At 44.9% G+C, this 23,634-nt stretch overlaps 1 protein-coding gene and 1 pseudogene across 3 annotated transcripts in view; one reads left to right on the top strand and one right to left on the bottom strand.

Annotated features, from left to right (window-relative positions):
- The window catches only part of VPS53 (VPS53 subunit of GARP complex), a 125,469-nt gene that overhangs the window by 39,981 nt on the left and 61,854 nt on the right, over positions 1 to 23,634 (bottom strand). For both annotated transcript variants that reach the window (XM_082370608.1, XM_082370609.1), the window contains 4 exons: positions 22,080 to 22,181; positions 15,751 to 15,845; positions 4,086 to 4,328; positions 994 to 1,141 (listed from right to left, as the gene is read on the bottom strand). In XM_082370608.1, the coding sequence (XP_082226734.1) occupies positions 994 to 1,141; positions 4,086 to 4,328; positions 15,751 to 15,845; positions 22,080 to 22,181 (588 nt within the window). The remainder of the gene's footprint in view (positions 1 to 993; positions 1,142 to 4,085; positions 4,329 to 15,750; positions 15,846 to 22,079; positions 22,182 to 23,634) is intronic.
- LOC309617894 (small ribosomal subunit protein eS26 pseudogene) lies at positions 4,351 to 7,675 on the top strand (annotated as a pseudogene). Its single transcript has one exon. The product of its transcript is annotated as a small ribosomal subunit protein eS26 pseudogene (transcript).

Here is a 23,634-nt window from a genome sequence, read left to right as displayed (position 1 = left end):
TCCTCACAGATATTATCAACCTGCCCGGGAAGTTCTGAGACTAAATGGGTTGCTGTTTCTGGCTCCAAGGCCAAACCTTTACAGGTCATTCCCTGTGTGACTCAGTGTGACCATGTCCCTAAGCAGAGCACACTACTGCATCTGCCTCTGGCTGGCTTAACCTCAACTGTGAAGCTTTGGGGGGGACCCTTCCCATTTGGCCTCTTGTATTCTTGCTCTGGCTCACAGGTGCTCCAAGCTATACTGTCTTGAGCTGTCAGTCACGACTGCCTTTCCTATGATCTAGGCATGTAGAAATAATAAACTCCAAAAGGGAGGAACAATAGAACCTTCCCCAGTTATTTTCCTTCTCTTGGCCTTAGGTGAACTCCAGACCGAATGTGGAAAGGAACTTCTAATCCCACATCTAAGGCTGAATGGAAAATTCTTCTGGGTCTTTCTTCTGCTAACGGGAGCTCCAGCAGAGACATCACCCTTTCCTGCTTCCCGGTTCCTGAACGTCAGCATCCAAACAATGGTTATTTGTTTCTGCAGATTGAGAATGCTCCATAAATTTCAGGAGACACATAAAAGCCCAAAGGATTTTCAATGAGCCTGGTAACACTCCTGAGAATGGAATCACTGGTTGTGACTCATCACCACTAAGGCTGGGGCCTACCACCACTACGATTGTCACTGCTTTTAGCACGTGGGAGACAGGGCTACTGACCTATTTTCAAGAGGGCACGTCATGCTCTTTGAGTAGCTTACACAGCTCTGGGGAGGAGACCAGTCATACTTTCTTGCCCAGTCTCCTTTTAACAAGGTCCTTCTGCAAGCGGGCTGCCTGGGCCGTCCCCTGGTTGGACCTCGAGTTTTCCCGTGGGAGACCAGCTGTTCTGCCCAAGGTTGTGTGTGGCCTCGTTGGGGCCCAGACTCTTACCCACTGAGCTAAGTGGCCCAGGCGGTTCAGGAAAAGGAGGAGGTGGTGCAAGGGCAGCCCGGGCGGCTCACCTGCTGCGTGGTGGCCAAGCAGTACTCTGCAGTGCTCAGGATGCTGCAGATGAGGCAGAGCTCCTCCAGGGTGAACTTGGCCACTTCTGAGCCCTCCTTTTCCTTGAGGAGGCTGCTGATGGTCAACCCACCGCCGCTGCTTGTGGTTCTGAGGAAAAGGCATAGGAACTAGTCAGGCCAGCACTCCTCATTTGCTTCCTGACCCGGAAACTGCACGTTGTAAGACAAAGAAACGGGGGAAGGAGAGGCTGGATGTGGCCCAAACAAATCCACACACCATGAGGCCCTTCCCGAGTGACCTGACCTTGACTGTCATTTGTTTAAATTCTCTGACCATCAGAAATAGGAAGAGACGATCCCAACAGCGAGCCAGTCATCAGTCATGTTAACTATGATGACTCTGGTCTGCTGAGCGGCCTCTCTGCTTAGCTTGGAATTTCCTGATCTCTGGAGCTCATTCAGAGTCATGTGTAGCGCGAAAGCTGGTTCCCCAACTGTTTCTCTCAGTTAAGAAAATTCTGCATGGGAGCTTGTCTTTGTGCTTGTGGAGGGGTTCAAAAGTGAATGTTAAGACATGGTTCCTGGCCAAAGGCCTGACTGCCTCAAGAAACAAAAAAGCATGTCATCTCTTCCTACTGATCTAATCATGTGATCACAAAAAATAAAAAAGCAGTTTTTAAAATAACTTCCTGCAGTTATAAATAAAATTTCAACTGTGAGAGTCTATTTTTTAAGAAGACAGAATTCAATGATATTTACCTTAAAAATAAGAGAAATTTTTCCTTTAAACACACACACACACACACACACACACACACACACACACACACACACACACAGACACCCTAAACTTCCCAGTCTTATAGGTAATCAAAGATTTGAAAACATCTTAATTTCTAGTACTTATACGGGTGTGAGGACACTGGCTGTCTCTTCCACTACGGGTTAGGAGCATTAAATTGTACAACTTTTTTGGAGGTATATTTCAGGAGCTTAAAAAAATGTTCAGACTCTTTGACCCAGTAGTTCTACTTCTGTTCAAGGATGCTCTTCTGAATGTTATCTAAAATACCAAAATAGTGAACCCAACATAAATGGTCAATTAAGAGAATGATCAATAAGAAATCTCAGAAGTTAGCTGGGTCTTCTGTATGTGGGAACATCATAGCATCATTAAAAGTGTCTTGATGGGGCTTCCCTGGTGGTGCAGTGGTTAAGAACCCGCCTGCCAATGCAGGAGACACGGGTTCGAGCCTTGATCCGGGAAGATCCCACATGCCGCGGAGCGACTAAGCCCGTGCGCCACAACTACTGAGCCTGTGCTCTAGAGCCGGTGAGCCACAACTACTGAAGCCCGTGCGCCTAGAGCCCGTGCTTCGCAACAAGAGAAGCCACCGCAATGAGAAGCCCGCGCACCACAATGAAGAGCAGGCTCCGCTCGCTGCAACTAGAGAAAAGCCCACGCACAGCAACAAAGACCCAACGCAGCCATACATACATACATACATAAATAAATAAATAAATTTGGAAAAAAAAAGTGTCTTGATGAATATTTTTACTGTGCTGACTGTTCTCTGTTCTTCTCTTCCCTTTTCACCGCTTGGGAGACTGACCTCTGCAGACTTATCACCCAGGCTCCCCAGCCCTCTGGCCTCCTGTTGGTTTCAGCCAACAGCAGAGGCTGTAGGAAGTCGGAGAGGTTGAGGAGAGAGGAGTCAGAGTAACAACTAGCCCTCCTGCTCCCTCTGCTTCAGTGTGGTCCTGGCAGTGACCGTGGCCCCTGTGACTACAGTTTCTGTTGGGCAGCCCTTTGTCCACAGCCCTAGCTCTCAAGTGAGTTTTAAAGTAGTAACAATTACCCACTAGAGTTTGGATGCTTCAGAATCCTCCGTTGGTTCCTTTCACCTGCCCCCATTTCTGTGAACAGTGGCTTTAGTAATAATACCCCAGCTGAGTACCATTTGTTTCCTGCTGTGACACTGACTAATACACATGGCAAAATGCTTGCAGCATGACAAAGCAGCAGGGTATAAAACTATAAGCACTATAGTCCAGTCCCGTTAAACAAATAAACAGAAGCATGCAGTCACACACATTACATATATAAAGAAAGAACAGAAAAATGTGTACTGAAAAGTTAAACCTTTTTTCTCTGGGTGGTGAGTTTTATCTTCATCTTTGTGCTTTTCTGTGTTTTACAAACTTGCAGTATTTTGATCATCAGGATAAAAGTTATCAAAAATTTTAAAACAGTGTTTATCATATTCAAAGAAATTCTCATTTGTAAAACATGTCTGTTACTTCAAATCTCTTGTAGAGCGAAGGGATTTTATTTTTCTTTCCTCCCAATTATGTAAAACTCCTATATATGACACATTTTAGTGACAGTGACAGAAACTAAATTCCAAACTGTTGAATTTAGCTATGGGGGTGATTTATAATTACTGGATTCTGAAGCATTGCTTCAGATCATATTCTATTACAATAGAAATTGCTATATAACCAAAATATCTCTAAAACTCTAGTCGAACAATCCATTTATTTCAAGTAATAAGCTATATAACAATATTTTAATGCCCCAGAATAACAGAGTGAAGTCGCTATAATTAGGAGCTGTGCTATGCAACCACCTTTCCCCAAATCCCACCACATCTTTAACATTAGACTCAACCCAGGAGAGCAAGATACACACACCATAAGAGAGACTTTGGCCTGAATGAAACTGCCCTTGCTGTTCAAAAGTCATTGCTACCACCACCCCACTTCTTTTGCCAAGTACCTATCACTGAATCCATGTAAACTAAGCACATCTATAATGGGACTGACTCTCCTGAGTCCACCGTGGCAGGATCTGACCTATGCTAGTGGCCAGCGTGGCAGCACTGATTTCCTCTGGCGGTCCCGATCAGCTGTGGAATCCCATTTGAGAGGAAACAGTCTAAGACCCCTGGGAACTCCATAAGGGTGTTTTCCTCCCTGATACTCTTGGCAGTTTAGTGAACAGCTTCAGGGTGGATTTCCTTAAAGATTTCCATACTTAGGTATATTCAGAATCTCACTTCTCCGGTCAGATCAGGAAGAACAGGACTCACTTGGGCAGGTTGCCAGAGAGGATTTTCCAGGCGTACTCTCGGAGGTACTTCTGGAAAATAGTGGTCAGGGCGATCATCGGCTCCCCGGTACTGAGCTGCGAGCACTGCACCATGCACTTCTTGTAGTAGACAAAGAGGTCGGCACAGCTGGGGAGCACGGCGCCCCCCTCGTCCGTGTTGGGCTTAGGGGGCCCCTGGGCTTTGAAATCGGCCACAAACCGATCTATCAGCTCCCCAAGGTTTCTGGGAGGAAGAAAACATGAAACGTTATTTTATTTCAAGAAAGAGAAAACAAATGTGCTTGACTGCCACGAGGCGATCACTCCTCATGCTTTTTACATTTAAAATTGGACCCGTTTCAGTAAGTCGGACAGAGAAAGACAAATATTAGATGATATCACTTATATGTGGAATCTAGAAAACAATACAAATGAATCTATTTACAAAACAGAAACAGACTCGCAAAAATAGAAAACAAATGGTTACCAAAGGGGTAAAGGGGAGGGGGATAAATTAGGAGTATGGGATTAACAGATACACACTACCATATATGAAACAGATAAGCAACAAGGATTTACTGTGTAACATGGGGAACAATATTCAATATCTTGTAATAACCTATAATGGAAAATGATCTGAAAAAAATAACTGAATCGCTTTGCTATATACCGGAAATTAACACAATACTGTAAATCAATTGTATCTCAATAGAAAATAAATAATTAACTTAAAACATTTTAAAAAACTGGACCCATTTTTATCAATATCAGCATTAACTACCACCACCACTCCTACAATAACAGCAATGATAAAATTTGGCATTTGTGTGCTGTTTTATACTTTTCAAGGCACTTCATGATCACATTTGACCCCAAACCCCTGGGAGAAAGACAAGGTGTTATTGGACCCTCTAAGAGATGAAAAAAATAAGGCCCAGAAAGTCTGTCACACGATTTAGTGGCAGAGCTGAGCCTAGAATCTACCGCTTAAGTGTGTGCACTGGTCTTACTACCATATTAGTACCAGCTCCCCTTTCCACAAATGAAAACCCTAAATAATGACAGTGTTCATTTTCTGAACACTTATGGTGTACCAGGCACCATGTCAGCTCTTTATAAGAGTCTTTATAAGTGAACTTCACTGAATCTTCACAATAACCTTATGACGCAGGGACCAAAACTATCCTCCTTTTCAAAAAGCGAGGTGCAGAAAATTAAAGGACCTTGTCCAAAGTCATACAGCCAGAGAGTGGAGGAGCCAGGATTAAAAACCAAGCAGCCTGGCTCTAAACCTCATGCTTTTACCCACCCTACCCTACTACCTCCTCAAACACAAAAAGGTTATGATGTCAGCAAATATTTAGATATCATTAACCTAAAGGTACCCAGCAGGCAGACAACTAAACAGAGAGAAACTGTAAAGAAACAGTCTAATGCTTTCTTTCTCTTTTAATGCAGTTTCTTCTTAACAACTTCCAAAATCAAAGGTGTAAGAAATCTTGGGAGGAGAGAAAATACTGAGCAGCTCCAGGCTAGCCCCAGGTCACGGTGGTGATGATGGTTGCAACTTTCTCCCATTTCCCATTCAAACATCACTGAATTTGCCTCAGTCACGCTGAGTCATCACTGTTCACATCCAGCAGGGCTATATTGATTGGTCCCTGCACAGTTGTGCTCTACGAAAAATGGGGGAGGGGAGGGCGTTCCCACCCCTCTTAACACTTTGCATCTTTTTAGTTGCTATCTAAGGCTACAGGAATCCAGCTGTGCTTTTTTTTTTTTTTTTTTTTGTATTTATATAACAGTCAAGAAGAAAAAGACAAGAACCACATGCAGTATTAATGAGTAGGAACAGGAGAAAATTGACATTTTACTCAAGAGCTTTTGTTATTGAAAGTTTATTACATCCAGATATAGCCACTGTGCCCTCAAAGAACTTCAGGCCTAGGACAGTCCATTGTGATGGTGGTGATGGTTAGCAAGCAGAGAAGGAGCGAGTTGGTTGACCTTGGAAAGCTCCAGGGTGACCACCCTCCTTCCTCACACCCTCCTCTTGTCTCACCTTTCCGTTTAGTTTCCCACGTCTCCTCCACAGCGACCCCATGCTCCAGCCAGACTCCTCTCAGCTGCCCCTCTGCGCCATCTCTATCCCCGACTCTGTGCATCTGCCTGGATGCGTCCCCGGGTGGCTCTCCCGTCACCACCTGCCCACTCACCCTCCCAGCTCAGCTCAGGGGGCACCTAGATAACTCCTACTCACGCCCATCCTCTATCTCAGTTGCAACTTCTGTCATCTGTAACACACTGACGACTACCTTACTTTTTTTAATACTTTATTATACAGTGTGAGGATGTCAGCTATTCAGGAAACATGCTGACCTTCTCCCATCCTGGGCCCGTGGTGGGCCATGCTCATCAGGAATGGCTGTGTCTTTCTCACTGATCTCCAGGGTAATTTCAGAAGCCTTCCTGAGACAGCACTGTAGCCAGCCATTTCTTATAAGCTGAAGTTGGCAGAGAAGGTGAAAGCTGCTCGCTTTATAGTGGTAGAATCTTCTTCTCTGTGTCACATATGTTATTGTGAGACTCTTGAGAGCAGGGATAATGTCTGTGTTACTTCTGCTCCCCCGAGGCCCAGCCCTCCAGCTTCTGTGTGAAGCTAAGCTCCCAGTTACGTTGGTGCCCAATACGTACTCGGTGGATCAACCTCCACGTTTTGTTCCTAAGGGATGGGAGTGGAAGGGTCGGGGCTGGTGCACTGGAGGAGAGCACGGAACAGCAGGGGAGGGTCCCTCTCGAGTCTTCCTATGAGAGACTCTAACCTCCGAGTCCACAGTGCCAACCAAAACAGGGGCGAGAGCTCCGAGGTATTTTTGACTGAACCACTCCTCTAATGCCGCTGGAAGCTGAAGCCAGATACTTCCTCACCTACCTCCTATTTCGGAGCCAAGCTGATGAGTAAGACTGTAAATTAACTGTGATCATAGAACAGAGACAAAATTTCCCCTTAAAAAAAAAAAAACAAACTAGCTCTTTCGCCTCCTCGCTTCCAAGATGACCAAGAAAAGAAGGAACAATGGTCGTGCCAAAATGGGCCGCGGCCACGTGCAGCCTATTCGCTGTACCAACTGTGCCCGATGCGGGCCCGAGGATGAGGCCATTAAGAAGTTCGTCATTCGGAACATCGTAGAGGCCGCAGCCGTCAGGGACAGTTCCGAAGCGAGTGTTTGCGACGCCTATATGCTTCCCAAGCTGTATGTGAAACTGCATTACTGCGTGAGTTGTGCCATTCACAGCAAGGTAGTCAGGAATCGTTTTCGGGATGCCCGGAAGGACCGAACACCTCCACCCCGATTTAGACCTGCTGGTGCTGCCCCACGACCTCCATCAAAGCCCATGTAAGGAGCTAAGTCCTTAAAGACTAAAGAAATACTGTTCCCTGGAAAGACAATAAAGTGGAAATTATACTTTAAAAAAAAAACAAAACTAAACTAAAGATCTTCCATATTCTGCAGAATGTCTCTTGGGTTACTGTTGACATTGTTCTCTGGTGTGAACGAGAAACAGACCAGAGTAACCCACCCCTCGCCCCTTCCATCTCGTGCTCTGCATCGGCCTGCTTCCATGCCACGCGGGACACTAGACCACGAGGAATCAGCCTGCTTCCATGCCACGCGGGACACTAGACAACGAGGAATCGGCCTGCTTCCATGCCACGCGGGACACTAGACCACGAGGAATCGGCCTGCTTCCATGCCACGCGGGACACTAGACAACGAGGAATCGGCCTGCTTCCATGCCACGCGGGACACTAGACCACGAGGAATCGGCCTGCTTCCATGCCACGCGGGACACTAGACCACGAGGAATCGGCCTGCTTCCATGCCACGCGGGACACTAGACCACGAGGAATCGGCCTGCTTCCATGCCACGCGGGACACTAGACCACGAGGAATCGGCCTGCTTCCATGCCACGCGGGACACTAGACCACGAGGAATCGGCCTGCTTCCATGCCACGCGGGACACTAGACCACGAGGAATCGGCCTGCTTCCATGCCACGCGGGACACTAGACCACGAGGAATCGGCCTGCTTCCATGCCACGCGGGACACTAGACCACGAGGAATCGGCCTGCTTCCATGCCACGCGGGACACTAGACAACGAGGAATCGGCCTGCTTCCATGCCACGCGGGACACTAGACCACGAGGAATCGGCCTGCTTCCATGCCACGCGGGACACTAGACAACGAGGAATCGGCCTGCTTCCATGCCATGCGGGACACTAGACAACGAGGAATCAAATGGCTTCACAGAAGAGAAGAGGACAAGTCACCCGGATGGGAACGGGTAAAGTTCATGAGTTTGCAAAGAGGATGCAATCCAATCAAATATGGATGGAGCACTTAGTATGCACAAGGCGCTGTGGGCAGCAAGTATAAGATATAAATGAGTTCAACAACAAAAAAAGCAAAGGTTACCATTTCTTCCAGGCACCAAACACTACCCTGAGTTTCGGCAAGATCTTACAGGAAGGACCACTGGAGAAAGGAACACGGGGCATGCTGACCTGTTGAATGGAATCACAGGGATGCACCTTTTATACCCTAAAGCCATGACAATCAAGTAAGAGTTTAAAAAGGGTCAAGCCCTGAATACAGTGCTGCGGGGGGTAAAGACAGCACCTGTCCATTAGAGGCTGTGACCTACTGGGAAAGATGGGACCTTCATGCTTATGATCTTCAGATCTCAAGATGGCAACAAAATGCTAGTTTTGCAGTACAGACAATATGACCAATTTGTTTTAGACAAAGGAAATAACAGAGGAAACTAGAGAGGAAATTCCACAGCAGATTCAGGCAAGAGAATAAAGGCCTGGAGTCAGAAGTAAGTACAGAATACGGTGTGAGGGGGAGAGGACGGGAAGAAGGAGAGGGGTTGGCTGAGGTAGAAGACACAGACTGAGAAAATTCTGACCTGCAGTTAGGTTCATACACACCTCTGAATTCCCACAGCAAACTGTTCATACCTTTACCCCTCAATGCTGTGTTCCAAAAACTTTTTTTGGTCTCTCTCTCACACTAGGCTATATGCCTATAAACTAGGCACTGCACTGGCTACATTATAAATACAATCTCACTTAATCCTCACAACAGCCCTGAGCAGAAGGCATTAGTATCCCTGTTTTATAAATGAAGAAACTGAGGCTGAGAAAAATAAGATAACTTGCCCTAGGTCACAGAATTTCTCAGAGCTGGAATTCGAACTGGGGCCTGTCTGACTCCAAAGCCAAGCTCTATCCACTATCCGATGCTTTGATTTCAAAACTCTATCCACTATCCGATGCTTTGATTTCTGTATCTAAACAGATACATGGTATTACGATTATTGCTGTGATTCACTTTCTCTGCAGCTTAAGGAAACGTGTCATGGATGCAGATGGTGTCTTTTATCCTCTTCCCTGTGGCTTGAGCTTTTAACTCAAGAACTGTAGAAGCATTTTGCGGGTGCCATGTGAAATACTGCTGGGAGTTCCACTGATACATAAAACGACCTAGGAATAAAGACTATTGCAGAGCGGTGGCAGCAGAGGGGAAGATTAAAACACGGAGAGAAGGAAAACCACACTGCACACCAAGCTTAGGTATGGATGACCAAGGCCATTTCTTCTGGTGGGTCTGCAGCTGACATTCACAGAAATAGTATTCTAACTGGAAAGTACAGGAGTGATGGCTCTGGGGGAGGAAGATGGTAGTCAGAAACAGTGGACAAGGAGGTAAGTACGGGCAAAGCGGCTTAAGACCCCCCAGGAAGTTAGAGAACTTGTTCATCCAAGGATGCGCCGACTAATTTGCACCCCTACCCATTCCCTTTGGTTGGGGCAGAGGACTTGGCTCTGATGTGGCCAGTAGGGAGCCAAGCTCTGGCTTGAGCACACCTGGGAGATGGGTTCCACACAGGTAAATGGAGCAGGTAAATACATGGAGGATCCTGGGAACCAAGCTTCTCACTGCTGTAGAAGGTAGTTACAGACATGGAACAGGGGACGCCCCAATAAACCCTGAGGTTAGGTTAGAATTGGAGTTATTGGCATAGACTTACAGGTTTTAATATATAAATAGGTATAAAAGTAGATAGATATGTAGATATACACATACATATATTTCTTAGGTCTCTTAGCTCAGAGGACCTAGAAGCATGACACCCCAGCAGCAATGAACATATATAATGCACAGACTTAGTTTCTAAATATCATATCCCACCACAGGAACACGGGATCCTGGAAAAATGGATGACTCCAGGACTGGGTTAGGAAACTACAAGATGAGCCTGGTATATTTTGTTGGGCCAGAAAGAAAGTACTCAAAAAACGCTAGGGGCATGCAAAAGAATGGAAAACTAGCTGGAAGGGGCCGAAACCAGGACAATTTGAGCATTAAAATAAATAATGATGGATCCTGGAAGAGAAAAAGGACATTAGTGGAAAATCTGGTAAAATCCAAATAAGACCTGGAGTTTAGTGAATAGTACTGTACCAATGTTTACTAGCTGATTTTGATAATAACTGTACTACAGTTATGTAAGATGTGAACACTAAGGGAGCTTGGGAGAGGGAATATGGGAAATCTGCACTATTTTTGAAGTTTTTCTGTAGGTCTAAATTTATTCGAACATAAAGTTAAAATAAAAAAGACAGTAATGACTATAACCCATTGAATAAAATAGGAATCCACAAGTCCCTGCTGATACAAATAAATGGGGAAAAGAGAAGCCTGTTTCTTAAAACAGAATAAATGTAGAAGAAATGATGGAATTAGAAAAATAATTATTTGGCAACTATCTTAGTAATAAATGATTCAGGCAAGTGTCATTAACAGATGGTAAAATAAGTAAGTGAAAGATGAGAAAAAGGCTATTTATATGGTTTCAAGGTTAATCAACACTTATTAATTACTTATTAATTAATACAGAAACCTGGCCAATACCATCTAAACCAAGTAGTAAAACTGACCAGCACAAGTTGTGGGACACATTGATACTGTGTGTCTCCTGACAAGAGTTACTGAGAAGAACATGGCACCACTTCTGTATGAATCATAAATCATGAGCCAGCATCAGTCAGAACCAGACTGAGGAACATCCCACAAAGTAACTGGCCTACACGCATCAAAAATTTCCAAGTCATGGGACTTCCCTGGTGGTGCAGTGGTTAAGAATCCACCTGCCAATGCAGGGCACACGGGTTCGAGCCCTGGTCCGGGAAGATCCCACGTGCCCTGGAGCAACTAAGCCCGTGCGCCACAACTACTGAGCCTGCGCTCTGGAGCCCGTGAGCCACAACTACTGAGCCCGCGTGCCTAGAGCCCGTGCTCCGCCAAGGAGAAGCCTGTGCACCGCAACGAAGAGTAGCCCCCGCTCGCTGCAACTGGAGAAAGCCCGCGTGCAGCAACGAAGACCCAACGCAGCCAAAAATAAAATAAAATAATTAATTAATTAATTTAAAAAAATTTCCAAGTCACGAAAGATAAAGAAAGAATAAATTATTCTTCTGGACTGAACCAAAGAGACATGACAAATAAATGTAACCTGTGATCCCGGAATGGATTTGAGATCTATAAAAACCAGGATTGGGGCAAATGGGGAAAGGGAATGGGGTCTATGGATTTAATGGGAGTGCTGCATCAATGTTACCTTCCTGATTTTGATGGTTTGTACTGTGGTTACATAGACTGTGTCCTTATTTACAGGAAACACACGTTGAAATATTAAGGAGTAATGGGGCATCTTGCCTGCAATTTGAGAATTTGAATCTCTCAGGAAAAATAACATGTATGTGCATATATCTGTGAGTATGTGTGTGTCTGTCAGTGTGTGTGTCAGAGGTGGGAGAGACAGCTGTTAATTGAGGAAACTGGGTGAAGGTACACAGGAGCTCTATGTACGATTCTTGGAACTCTTCTGAAAGTTTGAAATTAATTCAAAACAAACAACAAGCAACATTAGTTTATAGAGAGACTCTAGGCTTCACCCAGCTAGAAGGGGTGGTGGGCTCTATTTCAACGAAAGCTATGACAGGGAACTCAGGAGAATGGGCAGAAATGGAGTCCCTAATACTTTCTTGGACTGAGAATGTCACTGAATGGAGTGAAGCAAGTGCCTATGGAGAGAAATCTCTCCTGCAAGTCAGCCAAAGAAAACGCCTACATCCCCAAGAGTAGAAGAGACACTACTAACTTCCTCCTTGGACACCGACAAAAACTGAGAAAGCTGCTCAAAGCACAAAAGGACAGCTCAGCCCAGCCAGCTAGGAGGTGGCCAAGGGACATCCCCACTCCTCCTCCCTGGGCACCGGCGCCGCAGTCCTCCTACCAAGACTGGGCTTTGGGCTGGGGCAGGTGCTGCCAGGACTCTCCCCGGGCAGGTGGGAGGCAGGGGAGATGGAAGAGTGGACCCCATGCCAGGCCCACAGAGAGCTGGCAGCACCAAGCGGGCCACCCAACCACCTGAGAGTCCAGAACAAGATCACCAGAAGGGCAGGGCAGGCACAGTTCCCGAGTGCTGTTTACTTGTGCCGAGTGACAACATGTCATGTCATTTATTCCTCACTGCTAAATCCTGTGAGGGGGACATTACTCACTTGACTGTAGAGAGCACAAAATAAACTCGGAGAGGTTAGGGCCATGCTCAAGGCCCCAGGCTGGTGAGTGCAGAGCACGGACTCAAGTCCAGGTCTGTCTGGCACCCAGGCCCACGCTCTTTCCATTACCCTGGGTTGGGTCTCGGTCATCGGGGAACTTGTGAATGGTCTCAGATTTTCCTCCCTTGCAGCTTTTTGAGTCAGAACCACAACAAGAGTAGTAATTTGTCCCAAATCAGTCCCCACCTGAGTTCCTTCCCCAGTCTTAGGATTCTCTGACTTAAGGGAGGACGAATTTTGTAGAACCCCTTGAAATTGTACTCAAAATAGTGTGTGGGTTTATGTGGATTTTTTTTGGCAAGAGGACCTGTGGTTTTCATCGGGTTCTCAGAGGGATCTATGACTCAAAAAAGGTTAATAACCTGCTGCTTTAGGGATTATTTTGTCTGATGCTCTCCTTTAACAGATGAGGAAATGGATTTCTTGAACTCTGTTTTCTACTTCAAGCTTTTGCTGTTTATTCTGGAGCGACAACAGCACAGCCTACACAGTTCTCCTACGAGAAGCTTCCGCTACTGCACTAGTGCTGTGGAAACATCCCAGCGAGGCCAGACGGCAGGATGAGGGGCCAGCACTGCATTTTTCATACAGAAATGGAGAGTCCCTAAGGAAGGGAGGGCTGGCTCTCCGCCCAAAGTCTCATGAACAATGAGTGTGCTGTATACGAATCAAGGCCACGCGAAGAGAGTAGATCCCAGAATTACACCAGATAATTCAGAAAACTGACTCTTTAGACCAGATAAGTTTTGAGAAAGTACATGGTTATCTCAGATGTGCACTTTAAACCCTGTACCCAATAGCTTTTAAGCCTTTTAAAAGGTAAGAATTTGGATTGATAAGAGAAGAGAGGGCTTTGTCCCAACATAGTCATACGGGTGGGCTGCTCCAAGACCTGTTCATCTAACAGGCAAATAGCTGCTCCTTTTCCTGCCCCGTAAGGGTGTCTTATTAATATCCTGAGAGAAGACTTTGTGAATGCAGAAGAAAGGGTGTTTTCAAAGGACCAAATGGCAATAGTAACTACTGCCCTTCTGCATGCCTGCAGACATAAGCCCAATAGATGGAGAGCAGGAGGAAAACTGGGGTTTTACAGGGCAAAAAACGTTAGGCAACTTGTTCTGGGTGAGGTGGGGGGCAGTGAGGAGATTGCTGTTGTTAACGTAGAAGCTCTTTTACGAAGTTAATTTTCTGGGGTTTTAATATGAAGCATTTTGTAATCAGGGAAGAAAAGAATAGAAGCAATCTATTGATATAAAATCAAAGAGCTGAATAACAATAATGTTCCATTTAAGACACAAATAGCCACTTGAAATGTTCTCTTAAGCTTATGGTTTACCCTTGAAACATACTTGGAAGCAAGAATGTGCTAAAATGAAAGAAGCATTAAAAAAAAAAAAAAAAAAAAGGACTGGACTTCAGCACCTAAATGCTTTCCCCGAGAACTCCCCTCAAGAACTTTCTCACAGCTGCTGTTCTCCCTGTGTGAGCCACTGTCTGGTCCACCTAAGCGTGTGTTCTTTAGGCTACGGGCCTTTCCTCAGAGTCTGGACCAGCCTGTCTCTGGTCAGTTCGGCCTGTTCCAGAAACTGGGCCTTTCCAAAATGTGCCTTCCAGCATGCAAGGGCCTTCCACAGTTGCTCTGGCTGTGGGCAGAGATTCAGGGATGAAGAGGGATCTCTGTCCTTCCCATGAACAATGGGTACTGGAACATGACCATACTCTTCTGGCTGTGAGGGAACCCGGCTGCAGTGGGCTGCTTTGTAAACAGTTTCTGGAGCCCCTCTGTAAAAAGCATGTATGTTAAATGGATGATAATTCATCAAAGAAAATATAACACATCAGCCCAAACAGGAAAAAACAAACAAACCAACAAGTGGGGGAGAAGAGGAAGCTCTTCCTTATAGTAGAACCCTAATGAGTAAATATAGAAGAAATGACAGAAACAGACGATCAACGTTTGGCAAACACTACAGTAATCACTGTTTCAGGCAGGAATTGTCAAGGGATGTGAAAAATGAGCGGGCAAAGTATGATGAGACATGGGATATTTACATAGTCCCCAAGTATCCCCCCTGCAAGATACTTATGAATTACAGAGCAAAAAATAGTAGCTTCACAGGGAGAAAGCTGGCAGACACCACTTTAGCAAGTGGTCAAGGTCAACCTCAGCAATAACAGGACAAATCCAGGTGAGATGCCTCCTGGCATCACGCACTGGGCTCTGAGAAGGACACAATGTCACCTCTGTGGTATTCTTGCCCAAAGTGCATAACTTTGATTTAATCAAGAGGAAACATCACAAACAGAAATTGAGGGCTTTGGACAAAATAGCTGGTCAAACACTCTTTAAAAGTGTCAAGGTCATGAAAGACAAAGAAAAGACTGAGGAATTATTCCAGCTTAACGGAGCCTAAAGAGACCTGACAACTAAATGCATGATTGGATCTTGGACCAGAGAAAGGACATTCGTGGGAGAACGGTATCTTCCTGTTTTGATAACTGCGGTTATGTAAACTGCTAACATTTCTCTGGGCGAAGGGTATATGAGAGCATTTTTAAAACCTTTTGGTAAGTCTAAATGACTTCACAGTGAAAAGTTAAAACAAATTATACTTGAAAACATACACATTAGAGATGAGGCTTTCTTTCTCCACTTTCCAGCACCTGACATCGTAAAGCCTCACGGGCTGACATACAGAGTGGGATATGGGCTCAGCGCCCACCTGGGAAGTAGGTGCTGGGACCTGTTTGGAACCTTGTTAGAGTCAAACTCAGGCTTCTGAGATTTATGGACACAATACATGATAACACTCAAAAGGCCGAAAAACATCCTTAACAGGTTTCCAGGGAGGGTAACGGGTGCCCCAAGTCCCTCCTTCAACCTCTAGAAGGAGCTGTGCCCTTGTGAGGCCCCAGCCCTGACCCGAGGAGCGAGAAATGCAGAAGGCAGCAAAATGTTCATCACTCACTTGTCCTGGGACTCAATATACACGTAGAGATGAGGCTCAAAACACTTGGAAACAATGCCGTGAAATGGATTGTCTGGGGCTTTAGGCTTCTTTGGCTGTAAAGGGAAAAAAAAAAGAAAAGAAGAAAAGAAAAAAGAAACCCTATACTTGAGTCATCTTTGCAAACTTTCAAGCAGTTTCAAAGAAAACATCCCTTCAAAGTTCACTCCCAACTTACAGATAAGAAGCACTCAGCGTAACTAGACTTCGACTGTGTCCTGTATTACGAGTCATGCCAGTTTGTGAACGATAAGCCAGCTTTGTTGGCATCATTTACGTGCTCTGTGCGGTGAAAGATTTATCGCTACTTCGATAACACATGCGTGTTCAATTTGGAAGCGCTTCATCATCTGACTGATGTTTCAGAATGTAAATTCTAGCTAACGCAGCACCACAGAGCTGTGCAGTGCTTTGGGACACATAAAGTGCTTTCACACCCTCCAGTTTTAAAAGCCTCCATTTACTGCTTGTTATTATGAGCCAAGCACTTTGGTACGAAATATCTCATCTATTCCTCAAAACAATCCTCAGTATAGGAATCATTACTACTATTTTACACCTAAAGAAAGGGAGGCTCAGAGGGTGTTAGCAGCCCGCCTCAAGGCACATGGTGAAGTTTCCTGTCTCCTAAACCAGAACTCTTTCTAGTAGATCACTGCTGTCTTGCGGTGCTTCCTAAGACTGTTGAATTTCACCAACAAATATAAGAAAAAAAGAAAAGTAGGGGGTCAACACAGGGTTGCTAACTTTTTATTTTGCTACTTTCTACTCTAACCACAAGTTCCTAAAAGAAAGAGTATTTTATACCCAAACATTTTATAAGAGAAAATAGCCGCATAAAAGCCGTCCTTCCCAAGAAAAGACAGTTAGTTGGTGACCTTATACCAGATAGAAAGACAAAGAGATAGACAGACAGACAGGCTGGCTGTTTTGTCTTTATTTTTTGCCTTGCACCAGCTAAAACCTGGATCAGTACTGGTCCCCAACTGAAACTGGGAAACCACTGATAAAAAGGTCATCTGGGCAGGCAAGCATTTAAAAACTATTATTTGCTACTTAAATTCCCTTTCAAAACATCTAAAAAATAAACAAGGCTCTTCCTACATATTTCTTTCTGTTCCTAAAAAAAAAGCCAATTCTATCTATTTCTGTTTGTTGGGAATCTGAAAATAGATAGAGGTCCTTGAGCCTTTGATGGGCTTGATAGAAGAGTACAATCTGGGTATAAATTGGCATGCAGAGCACACCTGTTGAATGGCTCGTATCTTTTAATAAAAAGAGGAAAAGCTAAGCCCCCTAATGACAGACAGAAATGATTACCTTCTTCTAGTAATTAAAAACAAATAAAACGTTGTAATGGTTAAAAGCATCTGTAAAAACTGGTAATGATCATCAAAAATTAAATGTCAACTGTAGATATATCCCATTTAATTTCATATTTAACTCTTGCCTTTTCACCTTCTAAGAGTTCCATGTCTTTAATTTTTTTTTGCAGGATTTGAAGAAACTCTGGTCCTTCCTAAGAATAACTACAGTCTGGGCTATTTTCTCTTATCATCCAGAAGCCACTGCCAAAGTCAGGCCTTAGGCTGAGACTGTAAGAGACTCTCATTGAGTTTAAACTGACTGGATTCAAAGTCCCACTTCATTTCATAGATGCCTTAGGAGTTTTTCCCCATTTCCATTAGTTTAAAATGAGGGATCCATGATGTAGTATGATGGTTGTGAAGTTATGGTCCTTATCTATTTGTTCTACATTTTCCAAGTCCGTTACCTTTTTTAAAAAATTATTCTATACTTTTCAATAAGATGATCAGATAAATGAATAGACAAATGTGATTTAATCTGCATAACTTCTGTAGGATTAGATATCCTGATTTTAGAACTGGAAAATATGGCCACTATAGCCAGATATCTTTTCATTAATTAAAATAGAATCTTCATAAATATTATAATTATTCCCTTTAGTTATATTTTCTTCCCTTGACAAAAATATTCACACATCTGTAGGATAGCTTCTGGAAATTATAAATGGGAGTTTATATAATATAGAATGTTGTCATGTTTTAAATCAACATGTGTATTTTGTACTTGGCTTTATTTACCTACTAATTTATGTGTACTTTTCCAACTATTGACAATGTTTCAATTTATCACTCTTGAATCACATTATAAAATTTAAATAAGTCTGTAAATGAGATAATAGTATTGTACTAATGTTAAGTTTTCTGATTTTGATCTGTAGTAATTTAAGTGAAAATTCTTTCTTAAGTGAATATATTTCCTAAAAAGGAAATACATACTGAAATACTCAGAGGCAAAGGGCGTGATACCTATAAACTTACTTGTTCTGAAAGAGAGAGAGGGAGGGAGGGAGAGAAAGAGAGAGAGAGAGAGAGGGAGGGGGGAGGAAATGGTAAAGTAAATGTAGCAAAAGAGTAACAACTGGTGAACCCAAGTGAAAGATAGTTGAGAGTTCCTTGAAATATTCTTAAAACTTTCCCTAAGTTTGACATTATTAAAAAAGAAAAAAAGTTTAAAATAACAATAAAAAACGTGGCAGATAATCCCAGGTACAGTAGTGGAGCATTTTGAGAAACGGCCTATCACCAACACTCCGGATGGCCTGGAGGACTACACTATGTGGGGAAACACAGACATCCACGCCTGAGTGAAAACGGGGTTAGAGTCAACGTCCTGGTTTTGATAACGCACTATAGTTATGTTAGCCGTCAGCACTGGGGCAAGCTGAGAGATGGGTACCCAGGACCTCTCTGTGCAACTTCTTATGAGTCTATAATTATTTCAAAATAAAAAGTTTTTTTTTATTTTAAGTGGTTCAGCAGAGTTAGACTCTGAATGTGAAGAAGTCTTGGGAATATCTTAACCTATTTATTTTGCTTGTATTTTCCTTTTTATGTACGCACAGAAGTGATATAGGATAAAAATGTATGGATAAGTCTGAAGAGCTCATTCAGTATAAAACACAGATTCTAATGATTAAGGAAAATGACTACATGATATTCCAACAAACTCATCCTGATCAGGCTCCCAGAGGCCCCGTGCTGGATGAGGCCCCACAGAACCCTCTGGATGTGGCTCAGACAGCCGCACAACCAGACAGCGCAGGCGGCCCGACCCCCGTCCCCACAGGGGAGCCCGCTCCGCCCGCTAACGGCGCTCCTGGCAGTGAGGACGGCCCTGTCGCCATGGCTCTCTGTCCTCATACAGTGTTTTCAACGTGAGTTGGAAGCAAGAGGGGAACAATGGGAGGGATTGCCTGAAGTTTCCTTTTTTCTTTTTTTCCACAGGGCTGCCTCCTGCCTCTGGCTGCCTCATAGCTGTGCTCATATTTAGATGAAATGGGCTGGAATTTCGGCTCATACTGGTGTCTCCCTTTGTACCGTCCAGCTCCCCAAAGGCTTGCTTCTCAGCTTAAAGAATATACTAAGTCATTTAGCAGTAGCACTCAGGCTGGATTTTGGAGTGTGTGAATTCTGTCCAAAAGCTGCAGATGTTTAAGCTATTTCCTCCTGGAGTTTGATGGAATAATAAAAGGTTACTGTTGTCACAGTAAGGAGGTCTGCAGCTGGTCCCATTTCCTTTTATTACTATCCAGTGTAAACAGATTAAATCTAACTGCTCGGATCACCAGAAGGGTACATTTTAAAACCAGATACTCCTTATTTCTTCTCTCTTCCTTTTATACCCTGAGTACCCTCAGTCCCTGTTCAGATGCCATTTTTTAATCATCAGGAACATGTTGGCAACTGATTGTTCAAACTAAATACCTCTTTTCAAGTTCACGCTCCCTTCTCCGTAGCCTAACTGCAGCGGTGAGCAGGGAGCGGCCCTCACCTTGAGGGCCACCCGTCTGCCAACTGCAGTGATGCAATGGGTTGGGTAACCCAGGACAACTACTGGGGCCTCCCCCCCACCTCTGGTCGAGCTCACCGCTAGCATCCTGTGGGCTTGCCCCGAGCGCCCCACCTGGCTCCTCATCTTCCTGTGCGCCCAACTCCAGAAGCCAGTGAGTGGCTGGGAGGAGGGGGGTCCTGAGCTCCCACATCATCAACCACAAGTGGGACAGGTGCTGGGGAGGTGGTGGGAGGTCGGGGATGGCAGGTGAGGAGTCATTAGTCACCGGCGTGTACGTTTTATTACTAACAAGTAACAGCCCGTGAAGCTGCGGGTGGATCATTTAGTTCCGGGGTTTTCAGTACTTTCTTTTTGAACACACCTGGAACCCCTGATCCAAAAGCAATTTTATCTGGAAGTCCATGAAAAAAGTGACTCAAAACAGAACTGCTGTATTTGGAGGGACTTAGGGCCCTGGCCTCATCCCAACTCCCCACAGTGACATCTGACAGGGCACCAAGGAATACAGCTGGAAAACCACTGGCTCTCTCTATACACGGAGAAACGAGGGAAGTCTAGAGAGAGTAAAAACCTACCTAAGGTCGTGCGGGCAGCTAATGGCAAACCAGAGTCTGGCATCTTCCCCATCACGTGACTCTGCTTTACCCCATGTACCTGTGTTCTGTGTCCTTAGAATGAGCAGGTCTTTGTCTTTAAGATAGTAACCTCAAGCTTAAAAGATGAGTAAAAAGTTCCACAAGAAAGAAAAATCATATGTTACCTGGCAAAACTGATTTTGTAGCTAATGGGGGCTATCATAATCCAGTTTAATAATATCCAGAGATGACTAGCGAAAGGGATAACCTTTCACGGCAGCATCTGAGTGTTCAGCTCCACAATTCTGGACATGACAACGGCAGCCACTTGCACTGGGGAGACACGAGGGCCCTGAAAACGTCCCAGCTACACAAGGCCAGCTCACAGGGTGCAGGTGCCCGAGCGCGGGTGGAGGACACACGAGAAGAATAAGCTCCACACCCAGAGTCTTCTTTCCCATCCCAGTCCTTCCTCCCAAGATGTGAGAGATGCATTTCTTTAGTTAGAAGAAATCTTTTGTTTTCTCCCAGCCTAGCTGATATGATGGCTTTAAATCAATTATGTCTAATCCCATAGATCTCTGGGATACGGCCTCAAGGTATCCCTTCAGTTTTATCCATTCACTTTTATTCACGGGATGCATTTCTATGTCCTCCACTCTTCAGGGAGACATCACCGATGTAATAGAAGGAACGCCAGAAAAGGAATTCTAGTCTCTGACTTCTAGACCTAGCTTCTGGTCTCAGCTCCTCCACTTTCAAACTATGTAACCCTGGGCTAGTCACTTAACCTGCAGCTCCCATATAAAATCCTATAAAAGGAAAGGCAGGCACTGTGAGGATGAAAGGGAATAAAGCGTGGAAAGGACTTTTAAACCATAAAGCACCATGAAAATGTGAGGCATCCATGTTATTATAATTATTTAATCGATGGATCAGACACATTTGATGGCGTCACTTCAGAACTGCTCCTGGAAATTCTGCTCTCTTGGCTCCTGCCAGGATTGTTCACCTACCCTCCCCATGCTAGGAATGCAGGGTTAACTGCAAAGTACGTGGCTACGGGTTTCCCAGAGCTGCTCTTCCCAGTAGGCCTCCCTTTCGGTGATGTCTGGAGCAAAAACAATACCATAAAATAATCCTCTAGCAGCCAAGTGTAGAAAATTAAAAAGAAGGATCACTAATCCAGACAGGAAAAGCCCTGATTTATTGCTCTAAGCTCTCTCATCATAAAATGGCAGTGAAACAAAAACACCATTCTGTGGAATGAAGGGAGAGGAAATTTAGAGTTGGACAGAAAAAGCTGAAGGAAATGAAAGTGCTGGTGTGCTCTGAAAAGTAACTCTCTAAATATGCCACTGGTCACCATGGTGTTTCCAAGCCTCCCCAAAAGCTTCCAGACGAAGGTGCTCGGCTTACGCTGAGCGGAGACCCCTCCTGGCTGACGGTGCTGCTAACTTCACCCGGGACCTTTCAGCCGCTCATGTCATCACTAGACCAGATCAGGGGACAATGGAAAGCTAAGCTGACAAGCTTGGGAGATGATGAAGGAGGCAGGGCAGAGTTCTGCTGCCCCACCACATGGGCTAATTAATTAAGCTTGGCCGTGTTGCTAAGGCCGGTGTGCCATTCGGGAGCCAAGGGGTGGGGCAGGAAGGGCTGCTCTTTCACTCCGGTTTCGAAATGCACTTTCAGATCAAGGCCTTCTACAAAGACCACCAAGGTTGTAATCTCTGAATGTAGTCACAAGCCAAGGGATCATATTTAGAGCAAGCAGACCCATTTTCAGAAACAAACATTAGATAGGTTGCACAGGGAAACGCAAACCAGACTTACTTGCTCTACGTCTCCTTTTTCCATCGCCAGTTCCTCCATCTCTGGTGCTGGCTCATCTTCCAGGAAGGGGTTGGTGGATGCGGGTGGAGACTCGAGTTTTTTCTGTTGATTAGATGTGAGAAACAGATAGGTATTTTCTGAGCGTAGTCAGTAGCTTTCCCCACTGATCTGCTTTTTCCAAGTCTCTCCAACAGCTACATCATGAAATCCGATCTAATGAGCAAAAACTGAGACAACCTCGACCACATTCTCACCTCCAGGCCTTCACACTGCTTTTTCCTCTTCCTGAAACCTTACTGCCCACCCAAACCCAATCCAAAGCTGCCTAAAATTCTCCGTCATCCTTCAGTCTTCAAGTCAGAAGTCCCCTCTTCTGGGAAGCCTTTCTCACCTGTCAAGTCTGGGTTAGAAGTCCCAGTCACACACTCCCATCCCCCCGGTATGTCCCCTACCCAGGTATTTATTAAAATACCACAACTGCTCATTTATTTGTCTTCTCCCCACTAGCTTCTGTGACAGCAGGAATCATATCTGTCTCGTTTCTATCTCTGGTGTCTGGCATGTCATAGGTCTTCATAAATATGAATGAGTCAAAATGCCAGATGGGTTTGAATTCAAGAACAAACTATAGGACTTCCCTGGTGGTACAGTGGTTAAGAATCTGCCTGCCAACGCAGGGGACATGGGTTCGAGCCCTGGTCCGGGAAGATCCCACATGCCGCGGAGCAACTAAGCCCGTGTGCCACAACTACTGAGCCTGCGCTCTAGAGCCCGAGAGCCTCAACTACTGAAGCCCTCGTGCCTAGAGCCCGTGCTCCGCAACAAGAGAAGCCACCGCAATGAGAAGACTACGCACCGCAACGAAGAGTAGCCCCTGCTCGCCGCAACTAGAGAAAGCCCGCGTGCAGCAACGAAGACCCAACACAGACAAAAATTTAAAAAAATTTAAAAAAAAGAAACTATAGAGCTAATCTTTTGTGTTCTAGATTATAGAGAGAAGTCCCTTCCCAAATAAGTCTCATTACAACAACCACAATAAAATCTTGAGAAAAATTACTCCCCAGCTCCTGAATGCGACCATTCTTTCAAAAGATATCATCGAGTGGGACCTCGGGCTAGCGGGAAAGCTGGAGGCAGGAGATGTGGGTTTTTAGCTCCAACGCTGCTGCGCTGGCCAAACCGTCTAGCTTCTCTGAGCCCCGGCGGCCTGATCTGCTGAATGAGGAGGATAGAGTTACAGGACTACTTGAGTGATTAAATGTGATAAAGCATGTGAAACCCTAGGAGAAGCACATGATACATATTACCGATGATGATTCCAGTGTGACAACAGAATCGAGGCAGATCTTTGGAATTTTTTACAAATTCTACCTCAGGATGTTATTTATGCCAGGGAGCTGGGCGTTCTAGCAGAAAGGGAACTAAGTGGACAAACAGGATAAAAGGGATTGGCTGGTGCTGGGGAAGCGGGGAAGGGGAAAGGAATGACTCTCTGGAGACAAGAAGCTGGGTGGAGAGGAGTTTCTAAAAGTACTTATGACATTTGAGCATACAT

Source organism: Balaenoptera borealis (genome assembly GCF_965194805.1).
Source record: "Balaenoptera borealis genome assembly, chromosome: 20".
Lineage (NCBI taxonomy): Eukaryota > Metazoa > Chordata > Mammalia > Artiodactyla > Balaenopteridae > Balaenoptera > Balaenoptera borealis.
Note: the sequence above shows the minus strand (reverse complement) of the source record. Positions and strands in the feature narration are given on the sequence as shown.